At 41.5% G+C, this 17,621-nt stretch overlaps 1 protein-coding gene across 1 annotated transcript in view; it reads left to right on the forward strand.

Annotated features, from left to right (window-relative positions):
- The window catches only part of LOC149440883 (teneurin-4), a gene marked incomplete at its 5' end in the record, with an annotated part of 88,252 nt that overhangs the window by 43,210 nt on the left and 27,421 nt on the right, over positions 1-17,621 (forward strand). Inside the window, 3 exons of the mRNA XM_089658017.1 lie at positions 3,063-3,940; positions 12,453-12,625; positions 12,747-12,982. Coding sequence (XP_089514143.1) covers positions 3,063-3,940; positions 12,453-12,625; positions 12,747-12,982 — 1,287 coding nt within the window. The remainder of the gene's footprint in view (positions 1-3,062; positions 3,941-12,452; positions 12,626-12,746; positions 12,983-17,621) is intronic.

A 17,621-nucleotide genomic window follows, 5' to 3' on the forward strand; every position in this document is an offset into this window, starting at 1 on the left:
CTATTCCCCCATCAACACTGCCTGTGTTGGTGGGGGAATGCCTCCCGCGGAGCTTTTGTTTTCTGCTAGCGAGGGGCCTTCCTGACCAACAGAACGCAATGATCACAGCAGCGATGGCATGTAAAAAAAAAAAAAGTTAATCAATTGGTTAGCATTGTAATTAAATATTATTTTTTCATTAATAAATAATATTTAAATATTAAATAATATTTAAAAATAAATTATATTTTAATAAATAATTACAAAATCTTTTTTAATGCAAGCAGTATAAGTTCCTGTTCCATCCCTGTACAGCAGACTGGAGAGAAGCAGCACAATGGAGCCGTTCAGGTGTACTTACAGTGCTATTGGGATAACAAGGATCATAGGAATAGCAATAGAGAGCAGAGTGACAAGAGGGATGAGCTCTTTAGTCTGCTGCTTCTCCTTTCACTGTCCAGTCACAGGCTGGAGGAGGGATAAGACTTAACTGTTACCTAACTGCAGCCAAAAAAAATCAGATTCCCTGATTTGCCTGACGGGACTGAGCTGTGTAAATCACAGAACTAGATGGACAGAAATGCATATCCTTTGACCGTTAAAACAGCCTCTTTATATGTATTTAATCTGTCTTCCCGGAATCCAGCTTTAAACCAGGGTAACCTCTATCTGCCTTTTTTTTTCTATTTTTTTGTTTTTATCGAAAACATTTTGCATTACAGGTGACCTTGTAATATTCCATGACAGCCAGAAACACCAGAGATCCTCCATCTTATCACTTATGACTAGGGAGGTTGTGCGGTCAGGTCTCAGAGGTGCTGAGAGGGGTGTGAAGGTTATGAAATATTTAACTGGCAGCAATGACAAGAAACAGAGTTTAAAAATTGAACATCCCCCCGCCGGTTCAGAGCGAGCCTTGCACAAAGCTGCAGTGTAAGCGTTGCTCTGAAGATTATTGCTGGCTATGGGGCTATGCATTATTGATGAGCAAACCGCACAATGTAATGTTCTGATACTGGAGGGCGCGGTGGGCTGGCAGCCAGGAAGGAGCAAAGACACAACTAGATGATCCAGACGATATTTGGGCCCCGCAGGTAGACCGCCACCGAGGGAAGGGGGTAGCTAGTTATGTTAGGCAATGTCACATTTAGAGGTGACATATGATAGTAAGGAAAAAAATACCCCTTTTCTTACAAAAGAGAACCTGTCTCCTTTAAACTGGAAACACAAAATTAGTAAAATATTGCTTCGAAAAAAAGGACCTTATAAAATCGGTAAATGCGACCAAGTTTTTTTTTTTTTCTGGCAGCAGAGAGTAATTGCTTGGTAGACCCCTGGGGGAGGTTTACTAAAACTGGTGCACAGAGAATCTGGTGCAGCTCTGCACAGTAACCAATCAACTTCTAGGTTTTATTGTCAAAGCTTAACTGAACAAGCCGAAGCTAGAAGCTGATTTGTTACTGCAGATTCAGTGTGCACCAGTTTTAGTAAATCTCCCCCTCTGTTGTCAGGGCCGTTAACTGACAATAGGTGCTAGAGCAGTACCAGTCCTCAGACAGATGGCCAGAGGTGGCAGAGGATAGTAACAGAGATACTAGGCTATAATAGCCAGACCACTCATGGGCACAGCCCAGGTTTCATACAGGAAGACAGAGCACAGACTGCCAATACCAGAGGTAACAGAGCCATGATCAAAATAGGAATTGACAAGCTACAGTAAGTGCAAATGCAGTCCAAGCGAAAAACAGGAAAATCTAAGACATGAACAGTCAGACAGACATAGTTTCCTGGCTGTAAGCAAACTGACAAAATTGGTAAAGAGACACAGCTTTGACCTGTGGCCTCGCTTTAAGTCCACTAATGAGGGCAGGTGTGCACTACAAGGATCTGAGCGGCAGCGTAACTAAAGGTCAGGGAAGATCTTTAAACAAAGGCAGTCCAGTTCCTGACACTGTACAAATCACAGGGCTTTTGATTTGCTAAGCAACTGCAAATCCTTGTAAGCCCCACCTCTGCAGAGCCCCAGGCTGCTTACATATGATTGGCAAGCCAAGCTGTAAGCTTTAAGTCCACTACAGAGAGCAAGTGTGCACTACAGAGAGCTGAGCAGCAGCATAACTAAAGGTCAAGGATGACCATTATACAAAGGAAGTCTAGCTAGTGGCACTGTACAAATCACAGGGCATTTGATCTGCTAAGCAACTGCAAGTCCTAATAAACCCCACCCCTGCAGAGCCCCAGGCTGCTTACATATGATGGGCAAGCCAAGCTGTAAGCTTTAAGTCCACTAAAGAGGGCAGGTTTGAACTAAAGAGATGTGAACAGCAGCATAACTAAAGGTCAAGGATGACCATTACACAAAGGCAGTCTAGTTCGTGACACTGTACAAATCACAGTGCATTTGATCAGCTAAGCAACTGCAAGTCCTAGTAAGCCCCACCCCTGCAGAGCCCCAGGCTGCTTACATATGACGGACAAGCCAAGGTGTAAGCATTCTGGGACTTATAGTTCCACAAAATGACAACTGGAAATTGCTTATGCCTACCTAACAAGGTGTGCTGGCACTTGTAGTATGCCAGGTTGTATAATCACTCGCTTGGCAGAGACTGACATTCTAATTTAGGCAGCAATTTTTGTTTTTGGTTTGATTAAAGAAAATAAACAAGTAGATTAAAAAAAATGAACAAGATGAAATTAGACTGGAGTGGAGCTAATTTTATTTAATGCGGTCTGTAAATGTTTGAGTTGTGCAATCTAAACATTAATGTTGCAGAAACACGGCAATTATCTAAAAGGAAAGTATTGCATCTGAGTAATCACTATTGGCTTGAAAAGAAATTGGTGTGCATCTATTTATAGATGAAACTTCAAATTTACGAATGCTACACTAAAATTTGTAATCCGATGTATTTAAAGGGACTGGATACTTCACATAAAGTGGCAGCGGCCATTTGTAAGCTACTGCAACATTCTTATTTTCTTCATGACATTGATGGTCATTGGAACAACGCACAAAATGGTTGTTCTAGAATAATTGTTTATTACCTGAAACGTTTCTTTACAACCATGGATTTTATTTGCAGGTTCGACTTGAATGGCCTACGGACTTGGCTGTAAACCCAATGGATAACTCCCTCTATGTTCTCGACAACAACGTTGTGTTGCAGATCTCTGAGAATCACCAGGTCCGTATTGTAGCTGGAAGACCTATGCACTGCCAGGTTCCTGGCATCGACCACTTCCTCCTTAGCAAAGTAGCAGTCCATGCCACCTTGGAGGCAGCAACTGCCCTAGCTGTATCTCATAATGGCATCTTGTACATTTCGGAAACTGATGAAAAGAAAATCAATAGAATTAGGCAGGTCAGCACCAGTGGTGAAATCTCATTAGTGGCTGGTGCACCGAGCGGCTGTGATTGCAAAAACGATGCCAGCTGTGAATGCTTTTCAGGAGATGACGGTTACGCTAAGGATGCCAAGCTGAACTCTCCATCATCTCTAGCTGTATGTGCTGATGGTGACTTGTATGTGGCTGACCTTGGTAATATCAGGATCCGGTTTATTCGAACCAACAAGCCATTCCTCAACAGCCAGAACATGTACGAGGTATCGTCTCCTATTGACCAGGAGCTGTATCTTTTTGACACAACAGGACGGCATCTTTACACCCAAAGCCTTACCACTGGAGACTTTCTCTACAACTTCACCTACACTGCTGATGGTGACCTGACTCTGATTACAGACAACAATGGAAATACCCTAAACGTACGACGGGATTCCACTGGGATGCCCCTCTGGCTGGTTGTTCCCGATGGTCAAGTTTTCTGGTTGACAATGGGCACCAACAGCGCTCTCAAAAGTATCTCAGAACAGGGTAACGAGTTGGCCTCAATGACCTACCATGGAAACTCTGGTCTCCTCGCTACCAAGAGCAATGAGAATGGATGGACAACGTTCTATGAGTAAGTAGTCAAAATCCTTTATTTTCTGCTCATCGGTTTAGAGTTTTTCTTTTTACTTTCTATCTTTTTCTTTCTTTCGTTCTGTCTTTTTCCTCTCGTTTTTTTTTCATTCTTTCTGTCCATTCATTCTTGCTCTCGTTCATTCATTCTTGCTCTCGTTTGTTTTTTTCTTGCTCTCGTTTGTTTTTTTTCTTGCTCTCGTTTGTTTTTTTCTTGCTCTCCTTCATTCTTGCTCTCGTTCGTTCTTTCTTTCTCTTGTTCATTCTTTCTTTCTCTCGTTCACTCTTTCTTTCTCACGTTCGTTCTTTCTTTCTCTTGTTCTTTCTTTCTTTCTCTCTTTCTTTCTTTCGTTCTTTTTTTCTCTCGTTCTCTTACTTTCGTTTTTTCTTTCTTTCGTTCGTTCTTTCTTTCGTTCTCTCGTTCTCTCTTACTTTCGTTCTCTCGTTCTCTTACTTTCGTTTTTTCTTTCTTTTTCGTTCTTTTTCTTTCTTTCTTTCGTTCTCTTGTTCTCTTACTTTCGTTCTCTCTTACTTTTTTTCGTTCTCTCGTTCTCTCTTACTTTCTTTCGTTCTCTCGTTCTCTCTTACTTTCGTTCTCTTACTTTCTTTCGTTCTCTCTTACTTTTGTTCTCTCGTTCTCTTTCTTTCTTTCGTTCTCTTGTCCTCTCTTACTTTCGTTCTCTTTCTTTCTTTCGTTCTCTCTTACTTTTTTTCGTTCTCTCGTTCTCTCTTTCTTTCGTTCTCTCGTTCTCTTACTTTCTTTCGTTCTCTCGTTCTCTCTTACTTACTTTCGTTCTCTCTTACTTTCTTTCGTTCTCTCGTTCTCTCTTACTTACTTTCGTTCTCTCTTACTTTCGTTCTCTCTTACTTTCGTTCTTTCGTTCTCTCTTACTTTCGTTCTCTCGTTCTCTTTTACTTTCGTTCTCTCGTTCTCTTTTACTTTCGTTCTCTCGTTCTCTTTTACTTTCTCTAGTTTTTTATTTTCTTTCTTTCTTTCTTTCTCTCTTTCGTTCTCTCGTTCTTTCTTTCTTTCTTTTGTTCTTTCTCTCGTTCTTTCTTTCTCTTTCTCTTTCGTTCTCTTTCTCTTTCTCTTTCGTTCTCTTTCTTTCCCTCGTTCTCTCTCTCCTTCTCTCTTTCTTTCTTCCGTTCTTTCTTTCCTTTCTTCCTCTTATTTGTTTTCTCTTCCCTATTTGTTTTCTTTTCCTGTTTCTTTTCTCTTTTTTTGTGTTCTGTTTGTCTTTTCATTTTATTTCTTTTTCATATCTTTATTTTTCCTTTCCCTTTTCCTTTCCTTTTTCTGTCTTTTCACTTTCTCTATCTTTTTTACTTTTTCTCTGTCTTTTCATCTCTTTTCAATTTCTCTTCCTCTGTCTTTTCTGTGTTTTTTCACTTTCTCTTTTCCTGTCTTTTCTCTGTATTTTTTTTCCACTTTCTCTGTCTTTTCCTTTTCCTTATTTGTGTTCTATTTTGTCTTTTTATTGCTCTTTTTCTTATTTTTTTTAACTTCAGTTTCCCTTTTCTGCTTCTCACTTCCTCTTTCTCTGTCTTTTTTATTTTTTGTCTGTCTTATCTTTCTCTGTCTTTTCTCTGTTATTTCACTTTCTCTTTCTCTGCCTTTTCTCTGTTTTTTTTACTCTCTCTCTGCCATTTCTGTTTTTTTACTTTTGCTTTCTCTGTCTTTTCTGTTTTTTTTGTACATTCTCTTTCTTTTCTCTGCTTCTCTTCCTTATTTTTCTTTTCTGTTTTCTTTTCTGTTTTTTTTTCTGTGTGTTCTGGTTATTTTATCCCTCTTTCATTTCTAGATCTTTCCTTTCCTTGTTTTTCACTTTCTCTTTCTTTTCCCTCTCTTCTCGTTTTTTTTTTTTACGCTTTCTTTCTTTTTACTGTTCTCTTTATTTTTCTCTTTTTCTCATTTTCTTTTTTCTTCTTTCATTTTTGTTTTCTTGTTCATTCTCTTTCTTTCACTTTTTCTTCACTTTTTATTCCTTTCTTTCATTTTTTTTTTTCTTTTTCCACTTTTTGTTGACTATTTCCCTTATTCTTTCCTTTTTTCCCTATTACACTAGACCACTGGTATGATATATGCATTTTTTTTTTCTACCTGCATGGGGTTGTCATATTTACTAATGTTGTGTAAGGAAGGTGCTTAGATAGCACACACAGTGTCCGGTCCAGTTCATACACATGTCGAGAGTTCAGAGAGGCGGTCAGAGCACCATAAATGTCCGTTTCCCTCTATAAAGTATGATAGGCAATGACAGCACCAGCTACAAAAATACAGATCAATGTCCCCAGCGGGCAACGACCATCAAAGTGCTTGAAAAGAGTAGTATTTTCCCTTTGTTAACATCTGATACTAATAGTTTCCAATCTCCAATAAATAATGTAGGGATCTTTCCAAACACATGCAAAGTCTGCTTCACCCCACAGTACATCAGGATGAATTTCGTACTGTGGAAGATTATTGGACTTCAGTGGTGGGAGAAAACATTTTCCCCTCGGTTTAAGTAAATGCTAAAAGTGTGTCATTGTAAATTATTGACCGGCTCAGGAAAGACGCTGCCGATTGTGCGTGTAATTCCGCCAGTACTAAATTGGCTATGAACACGAAAGGGTCAGATTTTTCCATCTGAGTTTATTTCTACTGTTAGGACAACTGACGGACGGCCTTAAAAGGAAGAAATTAGATTGGTGGGGGGGCGGGGTAAAGGGGGGTATTACTTATACAGCTTTTTACAGCTCACATAAAAGCAGAGAGATTTTATTTTCTCTTATACATAAAAATAAAATTTTGCCAAATGAAGAGGAAGGGATCCTATTGTGGACACGGCTGTAAAAGCCAGTTAAAGGAAAACGAAAAACAGATTTTATGATGCCGATAATGCTTTTTCATAGATAGCCATGCAGATTTTATACTCATATATACAAGGCATTTGTAAATATATCACATCCACCTCCTGTCTGTAATTTTATAGATGTTGGCTGTGCTCTCTTCAGAAGACTGTAAGATATTGCAGTGCCAACATCGGCAATGAGACAACTGCCCACCCTGGACCCGCTACACTATTAAATCTGAACTTCACACAAATTAGACTGCTTTCACACTGCTCTGTTGCGAAAACTCAGTAACAATGCGTTTTCTGGTTGTCTGCTACAGTGAAAAATGGACATGCAACGTAAAAAAGGCACCAAAAATACAAACACTGTGCATTTTCTGATCATTTCAATGAGGAGGTACATTTTTAGCGCTTTTTTTTTACGTACACCAAAAATGCAGCCAGCAGGACTTTAAAAAAGGCAACTGAGCAGTTTGAAGAGTTCAATAGGATTTAAAAGGATACGTTTTTTCTTCCGCTTATCTTATCAAAAACCGTTCAGTGTAAAAGGGTCCTTAATACAGATATATTCATTAATTGAATCAATCAATGTATTTTTAGTGCAACTAGTGAAAGTGAAGTTGAGCCAGTATCAACCTCTTGCTGTCCCCTGCTGAGCGACAAGGAGAGTGAATGCTGGGAAGAGAAACTGGTGTGTTGCATGCAAATGTGCTGATAGGAGGAGAGAGCAGGGGAATAACCTCATCAGTCTGCTGCAACCCTTTCACTGTCCTGTTAAAAGGCTAGGGGTGGAGAGAGAACACCACTGTATGCGTTAAAGTGGTTGAAACCTCAGACATGAAATATGAAAAAAGCATATCCCTCTATAGTGTGCACTTGATCTTGATCAGTCTTCACTTTTTGAGTCTAGTTCCACTTTACAGTTAACCAAATGTGGCTAAAATTGATGGAGTCAATAATGGTGCTGAAAGACAGGCAGTATCTGTTGGCCTTCAAATCAATCCCCAGGGACCCAAGGGGGGATATGATCTCCATGTATAATACATAAGGGGGATATGATCCCCATGTATAATACATAAGGGGGATATGATCTCCATGTATAATACATAAGGGGGGATATGATCACCATGTATAATACATAAGGGGGGATATGATCTCCATGTATAATACATAAGGGGGGATATGATCACCATGTATAATACATAAGGGGGATATGATCTCCATGTATAATACATAAGGGGGGATATGATCACCATGTATAATACATAAGGGGGGATATGATCTCCATGTATAATACATAAGGGGGGATATGATCTCCATGTATAATACATAAGGGGGGATATGATCACCATGTATAATACATAAGGGGGGATATGATCTCCATGTATAATACATAAGGGGGGATATGATCACCGTGTATAATACATAAGGGGGGATATGATCACCGTGTATAATACATAAGGGGGGATATGATCACCATGTATAATACATAAGGGGGGATATGATCTCCATGTATAATACATAAGGGGGGATATGATCACCATGTATAATACATAAGGGGCTGGGGGGGGGATATGATCTCCATGTATAATACATAAGGGGCTGGGGGGGATATGATCTCCATGTATAAATACATAAGGGGGGATATGATCACCATGTATAATACATAAGGGGCTGAGGGGGATATGATCTCCATGTATAAATACATAAGGGGGGATATGATCTCCATGTATAATACATAAGGGGGGATATGATCTCCATGTATAATACATAAGGGGGGATATGATCTCCATGTATAATACATAAGGGGGGATATGATCACCATGTATAATACATAAGGGGCTGAGGGGGATATGATCTCCATGTATAAATACATAAGGGGGATATGATCACCATGTATAATACATAAGACGGGATATGATCACCATGTATAATACATAAGGGGGATATGATCACCATGTATAATACATAAGGGGCTGGGGGGGATATGATCTCCATGTATAATACATAAGGGGCTGGGGGGGATATGATCTCCATGTATAAATACATAAGGGGGATATGATCACCATGTATAATACATAAGGGGGGATATGATCACCATGTATAATACATAAGGGGGGATATGATCACCATGTATAATACATAAGGGGGGGATATCATCTCCATGTATAATACATAAGGGGGGGATATGATCACCATGTATAATACATAAGGGGGGTATGATCTCCATGTATAATACATAAGGGGGGATATGATCTCCATGTATAATACATAAGGGGGGGGGGGGGGGGTATGATCACCATGTAGAATACATAAGGGGGGATATGATCACCATGTATAATACATAAGGGGGGATATGATCTCCATGTATAATACATAAGGGGGGTATGATCTCCATGTATAATACATAAGGGGGGATATGATCACCATGTATAATACATAAGGGGGGATATGATCTCCATGTATAATACATAAGGGGGGGTATGATCACCATGTATAATACATAAGGGGCTGGGGGGGATATGATATCCATGTATAATACATAAGGGGCTGGGGGGGATATGATCTCCATGTATAAATACATAAGGGGGGTTATGATCTCCATGTATAATACATAAGGGGGGATATGATCTCCATGTATAATACATAAGGGGGATATGATCACCATGTATAATACATAAGGGGGATATGATCACCATGTATAATACATAAGGGGGAATATGATCACCATGTATAATACATAAGGGGGGATATGATCACCATGTATAATACACAAGGGGGATATGATCTCCATGTATAATACACAAGGGGGATATGATCTCCATGTATAATACACAAGGGGGATATGATCTCCATGTATAATACATAAGGGGGGATATGATCACCATGTATAATACATAAGGGGGGATATGATCACCATGTATAATACATAAGGGGGGATATGATCTCCATGTATAATACATAAGGGGGGGATATGATCTCCATGTATAATACATAAGGGGGGGATATGATCTCCATGTATAATACATAAGGGGGGGATATGATCACCATGTATAATACATAAGGGGGATATGATCTCCATGTATAATACATAAGGGGGGGATATGATCACCATGTATAATACATAAGGGGGATATGATCACCATGTATAATATATAAGGGGGATATGATCTCCATGTATAATACATAAGGGGGGGATATGATCTCCATGTATAATACATAAGGGGGGGATATGATCTCCATGTATAATACATAAGGGGGATATGATCTCCATGTATAAATACATCAGTGGTTCATATAGTGAACTCGGTGTAGAGCTATTCACCCTGAGGTCATCACAGAGGACAAGGGGGCACTCTTTACGTCTGGAGGAAAAGAAATTTAATCTGCAAATACGGAAAGGTTTCTTCACAGTAAGAGCTGTGAAAATGTGGAATAGACTCCCTCAAGAGTTGGTTCTGGCCAGCTCAGTGGATTGCTTCAAAAAAGTCCTGGATTCTTTCTTAGAGACACAGAATATAACTGGATATAACATTTATAGGGAAAGTTGATCCAGGGAATATCCGATTTCCTCTGGGGGGGGGATCAGAAAGGAATTTTTTCCCTGCAGGAACAAATTGGTTCATGCTTTGCTGGGTTTTTTTGCCTTCCTCTGGATCAACTGTGGGTATAGGATTATAACTTTGTTTTTTTGGGGGGGTTTTTTATGGTTAAACTGAATGGACTTTTGTCTTTTTTCAGCCAGACTAACTATGTAACCAACTTTTCTCTGGTACAGATTATACCCCGCGCTTTCTTATTACTAAGCTGCACCCTCAGCCATTCAAGTGAAAGAAATGAGAGGCTCTACTGTCTCCTGAAGCTCTGGCATACTGTTGAATGACCAGATATAAGCCCTTGTTTAGAAGGTGACAGGGCATAGCCTCAACTTGGTTGTTAGTTCTTTTATCAGACCTTTCTTAGAGGAAGCTTATTGAATTTATAACCATTTTCAGCCAGGCTGAAGCCTGCACTCAGAATTTTGTAGGTTAATCCATCTTTCAGCGATGGTTTATAGATAGACACTTAGAAGCCTGTGTGCACTGCTGCAATACCGGAGCATCCAGCCATAACATTCCTTGCAGTCTGTCTCTCCATAATTTATGATCTGCTTAATAGCATTGCAAATTAAGCCTGGCAACGTTTAATGGGCACACAGTGTCAGGAGACCCATGGTGAACATTACATGGCCATGCAAATCAACAAATGGGGACAAATGTAATCATATTGGCATTAGTCTGCAGCAGCTAAATCGAGTAACGTTTAGATCCTACATTTCACCGTGTATTTTTCCATCTCGTATTCCTACTACTGTTCTATTGCTGCTTTAAAGTTACCGTTCAAACTTTGGCCAGCCTTCAGCCATACAAAGGTGTATTTTGTGGGCAAAAACCATCTTGCAAATCTCAGTCTGATTTGAGTGAAACGGCCAGCGCTTGTCCTACAGAGTCCTTCATACCCAGCACACATGGTAAGCAGAATAAGGGCCTTGTTATAATAGGAACCTGAACACTTGAGATCCTTTCCTATTCCCCTTCTGCAGAGATTTGGCCAGCAAGGGAGCAAAGCTCAGTAAGGGCTGTACCTTGGGAATTATGCTGCTTCAACTTACCGTTGTGTTGAGTACAGGTTATACAACATGGTTTAGATCAGCGGTTCTCAACCTGTGGGTCGCGACCCCTTTGGGGGGTCGAACGACCCTTTCACAGGGGTCGCCTAAGACCATCGGAAAACACATATTTCGGATGGTCTTAGAAACCGAGACACCGCTCCTCTATCCGTCTCCAGGCGGGTCCATCCACATGCAGATACGCCCAGATACGAGTACCCGGCGTGGTGACATCATCGCGCTAACCCCATCACATACACCCCGTACAAATACAGGTGTATGTGACAGGGTTGGCGCCATAATGTACTTATGTGGACCAGTCACACATGTGTAAAGAGCAGCTACTGTGTAGAAAGCAGCTGCTGTGTTGAAAGCAGCTACTCTGTTAAAAGCAGCTACTGTGTTGAAAGCAGCAGTATTGGAGGTAAAACGACACTTCATGAATTATAATTATAATTTTTTTGTGAATAATCACTATGCTTTAATTACGATTCATAATAGTAGCAAAATTACAGTTATGAAGTAGCAACGAAAATAATTTTATGGTTGGGGGTCACCACAACATGAGGAACTGTATTAAAGGGCCGCAGCATTAGGGAGGTTGAGAACCACTGGTTTAGATGAAGACTTTTTACATTGGGTTTAAATATTGAACCCCTTTACTCTCCATTCTCTAAGCATAGTATTTTTTCTTGTTTCAAAATTACTCTCTACGTACCCAAAAATCTTCTTCCAAGACAACTTTATGGACATTCTCCTTCCAAGCCCACTTTATGGACATTTCTATTAAAGTTTTGAAATTCCCAAATTTTGAGGGTTTCTCTGACAAAGTGGATCAATAATGGTCAGAATCTGTCATTACAAATTGCTTTACATCTCATAATGAGAGCTAGTGCATAGATATAGTCCCATGACTGAAGTCTAGGACACAAAATGGTCAACACAAGCATCCCAGTCTTTCTATGATGTTCATCTTTAGAAACATATGCACCAACCTTGAGTCTTCACTCATGTCTGTTGTTTTTCAGGTATGATAGCTTTGGGCGGCTGACCAATGTTACGTTTCCCACGGGGCAAGTGAGCACCTTCCGCAGTGACACAGACAGCTCAGTCCACGTTCAAGTGGAGACATCTAACAAAGAAGATGTAACTATAACAACCAACCTGTCTGCTTCTGGAGCCTTCTACACCCTTCTGCAAGGTGGATTGTGCTTCATTTGTTTTATGTTTTGTTTTGTTTTTTAATTAATGATTTCTGTGATACTTTCTTTGCATAGGCTGGAGGTAATAGGATAATTCTGTATGGGTTTTATCACCTTTAGATCAAGTGCGCAACAGCTATTACATTGGTGCTGATGGATCTCTCCGGCTTATTTTGGCTAATGGAATGGAAGTTGCCCTTCAGACTGAGCCCCACTTGCTGGCGGGCACGGTGAACCCCACTGTTGGCAAACGTAATGTCACCTTGCCAATAGACAATGGACTTAACTTGGTAGAATGGCGCCAGAGGAAAGAACAAGCACGGGGACAGGTCACTGTTTTTGGACGTCGGCTGAGGGTAAGCCATTATGTTTTCCTGTGTGTACATTTTTTTGAAAAAATGCCCATATGTTTCTCCTTGGTGTTGGCTTCTAGGAAGTTGTTGGCTTTTCGCTGGGGAAAGTTGATTCATACAGAATGGTTTCCACTTCTCTGCTGCTAACGATTCTTGAGGGGTTTTTTTTGTTTGTGTAACGTGCTTGTTTTCTAGATAACATTAGAAGATTGATGGCTGGTTTCAATTATTGCCTGGAGTTTCTCTATTAAATCCTAGTTGCCCTGCTGTCTCTGTCTTCGGTTCTCTCTGAGCAGGCAGCAAATGACATCAGAACTTGTGATCTGCATTGTTCTGAGAGAGTCATCCAGAAAGCATCAAAACTACTGGATCAGTGTGGCAGCTAGTCAACTAATAATTTCAGAAGGAGAAGTCAGCAGTGGAAGCCTTCATATGTTTCCATACTGTATTTCCTTTAATATTTGGAAATCTCTAATAAAATGATCATCATATTTTAAGAGGAGCTGTCATCTGCCTGTTCAGGCAAAACCATAATGTCTGCCCATAGCCTTCCACCCCTACCCCAACAATATATATTCGGCCATTCATGCTTCGTCATTACCGACCTGCTGCAGGAGTCCACCTTGGGTAAGCTTTGGTGTCAGAGGTTTTCTGGGTGAATGGCTTCACTGCCCCTCATGTGCCACTGTTTGGACCTGGCGACTGGCCACTCAGGCTCATGCACTGTCACATGGGGGACATCACATGTTCTCGCATAAACTTGTGCATGGATATGGGCGTACATCCCTGGATACAGACAGTCTGTCTACAAGCTTTTGTTTACACAAATACCGGTGTATCGCTACATACAGATATTGACTGCTATGGGTGGCTGTTTGCCTCACCTGTGTATATGCAAGTGCAGTCTATATTCTCCACTGCAGGTGGCACTTGACCATAGCTGTAATGCCTCTGGTAGAGGGAGTTGAGAGAAACTGGGTTTCTCTGTGACTTCCTCAGTCACATGAACCAGTAATCAGGTTGGACACCCTTGACCCATGTGACCCTGATGGCCATCTTGGGTCAAGCAGAGTCTATTTAAGTCTCTGCCCCTGGGTTTTGGTGTGCTTTATGCAAGTGGCTAGTGTAGGGACAGGTTACTTGTCTATGAGGGACAAGACTAGCCATAAGGAGGGGTTTCCGGTGTACGAGGTAGTATCAAAAAGTTTTGTTTTGTAACACGCCAACAGATGGCAGCACAAGGCTGCATGCACAGTCACAGGGAGCACCGACCTTCATAAGTCAGTGTGCCAAAAGGCATTGTTCTGGGTACATCGGGAGCTGTGCAACTGGTGCTATTCTGACAACGTGCCTTACCATGTCTGCTATTTCATCATGAACAAAGAGCAAACGTGAAATTCTGTGTGAAACTGGGCAAATCGCTGGATCTCTGCAATGTTGTCACCTTTGAGTTGGATCTTCATCTTCGGGAAGAGGGCATTTTCAGGAGTTGAGCTTGTTGAAGGTCTTCCTGATCTCTCGTCATCTTCCAGTGATGTTCTTCAACTCTTGAAGTTCGCGTACCACTCAAAACAACTCGAACGACTCCATTGCCGCATCAGTGTAAACTGCCGAAAGGCCTCTGTGGCAGATTTGCCCAGTTTGACGCAGAATTTCACGTTTGCTTACTGCCCACCACACTACTCTGCACCTACCCAACATGTGACTCCCAGGCCGGGAAGTACACCCAAATTTTATGTTGTACAGCCCTAGGTACCCATGTGCATGGAGACCCATAACCATCCCTGTACATGTAACAACGCTTAGGCTTTGCAGCAGCTGTAAAGAAGATTGTGTGGAACATTTCAGTACAAAGATGACTGAGACCTCTTTATGTGAATCTGAGGTGGTCAAATGGGATAGAAGATTTTCACCAAAGTTCTATGACCTTGGAAGCTTCTTTAGTAGCGTGTGTTGATCGTATAAAACAATGATTAAAAAAATAAAAAGCACATTACCTTCCAGCCCAGCCTTGGTGCCCACCTACAATTTTTGAACATCTTCTTTGCACCCATCCCATTGCAGACGCATGAAGTGAATGGTTTTACCGTGTTTAATATTGTGTGTCAGAACATATCGGTAGAAACACCTAGGAGAGCATGTTTAAAGCTTTTCTCTCTGTATATGCTGATTCAGCAACGGCTTGGCTTCAGCGTATAATGAGGTGAATGCTGGTCCCAGGAGTGATAGCACACATGATAATTGATCATAAAACCATTCAGAGGGCCTGTTTAATCTCATCGACACTTCTGGCAACCGGCCCGCCTCCTCACGCCCCGCGGTGTGAATAACGAGGTGAGGTAATGCTATTATGGCTCCACTCCTAGGAACGAGCTGCCAGTGATGTTGAATTTCTGAAGCCTCTTTGTTGCTTTCTAAACTCGCAGATCAAGTGTGTGTTTTTTTTTATGCTTCATTACTAAAACAAATCTTAAAACAAAATGTCAAAATGATAGATAGTCTATTATCTACATGCAGCAGAGGTGCCGCTTGTGAAGGCTGAAGAAGTCTTCATGGGAATGCCGGTTATTGGTACATTAGAAAGCCATAAACAGGGCAAGGGTGGTTAAAGAAGGCCGCCATTTTGTGAGCTGCAATGAGAATGCACTGTATATGTTTGGTAAATAGCCATTGACACCTCCAAGCTGGCCAAAGAGTTGGCTATTTATTGAGCTGTTTTGATCTACTTGGGCCATCTCAGTGGGTACTCAAGCAGCATGACATGTATATAATTAGCTCTCTAGCCCTAATTCAAGGGTTTGGATCACGGTTTCAGGGTGATCTGCATGAGGTTTGTATATTCTCGGTGCCTGCATGAGTTCATTCTGGATTTTCCAGTTTCCTCCTACAGTACAAAAAACATGGTCTTTATGGGCAGCACAGTGGCTAAGTGGTTAGCACTTCCGCCTAGCAGGACTAGGGTCATTGGTTTGAATCCCAACTACGGCACTAAATGTGCCTGTGTGGGTTTCCTCTGGGTACTCAGATTTCCTCCCACACTCCAAAAACATGTAGGTTAGTTGGATTCTGTCTAAATTGGCCATTATATTTGTAAAAATGTGAAACTCAAATGTGAGTTAAGGACCTTGCTACCTGCAGTAGAGCATTGAGAGCGGAGGCGAAGGGTGCTTTAAAAGGCAAAATTGAGTTACTTTGCATGGGCTAAGCACATAAATAAACACAAGTTGATTGGTGTTCCCAGAGGATGCTCATGAATGAGGTAGGAAGATTAGATTGCAAGATCCTCAGGGGCAGGGAATAATGTGAACAGTAAATGAACAGCAGTGAAAAACACAGCCTTGCTATTGGCACTCCAGGGGGAGAATATTAAGATTTATGCAAGCTGTAAACTGAGCAAATTCATTGCTCAAAATATCCAATTTGCTTATTTACCTTCAAAAATAAAATAATTGTGCGGCATGAAAAATGCATACTGCAGAAAAGCGACAACTGCATAAAAAAACACACCCGTGAAATGTCAAAGTAGCCTTTTTGTTTTTTAATTTGGACAATGTGTTGAAGGGTTAGAACCTCTTTAAAGTGTTACTAAACCCACAACAGTAAAATCAGTCAGTATAACAAGCATGCTTTACTGCATATACAAACTATGGAACCTAAGGGGTTAATCCTCTGCATTGTGTAAAAGGCTGTTTGATCCTGACTTCTCTGATCCTCACTTTTTTCCAGTGTCCCCCTCTTATCTCTTGATAAGACATATCGTGTGGAGTCACTCTGCACATGCTCAGTTTGGTGTGTATTGCTGGAGAGGTTTTTTTTTTTTCTTGGGAGGGTGCATGTGATCAGCACATGGCCAATCAGCGCTGTCCAGAGGTCAGGAGTTCTGCATCCTCCTAGAGCGAAATGAAAACTCCTACTACTAGCCTGAACGTAGTCAGCTGGACACTGATAGAAGTCACAAGACTGCTCAAACTGCTGATAAAAAAGGTATTTAGCAGTTTATATTTACTAGAATAATTGTACTTCCATGTTCTGTGCACTGTGGGAGACCAGATATAGTGAACGCAGGGTCCTGGGAGAGCAGATATAGTGAACGCAGGGTCCTGGGAGAGCAGATATAGTGAACGCCGGGTCCTGGGAGAGCAGATATAGTGAACGCCGGGTCCTGGGAGAGCAGATATAGTGAACGCCGGGTCCTGGGAGAGCAGATATAGTGAACGCCGGGTCCTGGGAGAGCAGATATAGTGAACGCCGGGTCCTGGGAGAGCAGATATAGTGAACGCCGGGTCCTGGGAGAGCAGATATAGTGAACGCCGGGTCCTGGGAGAGCAGATATAGTGAACGCCGGGTCCTGGGAGAGCAGATATAGTGAACGCCGGGTCCTGGGAGAGCAGATATAGTGAACGCCGGGTCCTGGGAGAGCAGATATAGTGAACGCCGGGTCCTGGGAGAGCAGATATAGTGAACGCCGGGTCCTGGGAGAGCAGATATAGTGAACGCCGGGTCCTGGGAGAGCAGATATAGTGAACGCCGGGTCCTGGGAGAGCAGATATAGTGAACGCCGGGTCCTGGGAGAGCAGATATAGTGAACGCCGGGTCCTGGGAGAGCAGATATAGTGAACGCCGGGTCCTGGGAGAGCAGATA

This window comes from Staurois parvus, unplaced genomic scaffold, assembly GCF_062004578.1.
Source record: "Staurois parvus isolate SC_StPar_1 unplaced genomic scaffold, SC_StPar_1.0 ptg001050l, whole genome shotgun sequence".
NCBI lineage: Eukaryota > Metazoa > Chordata > Amphibia > Anura > Ranidae > Staurois > Staurois parvus.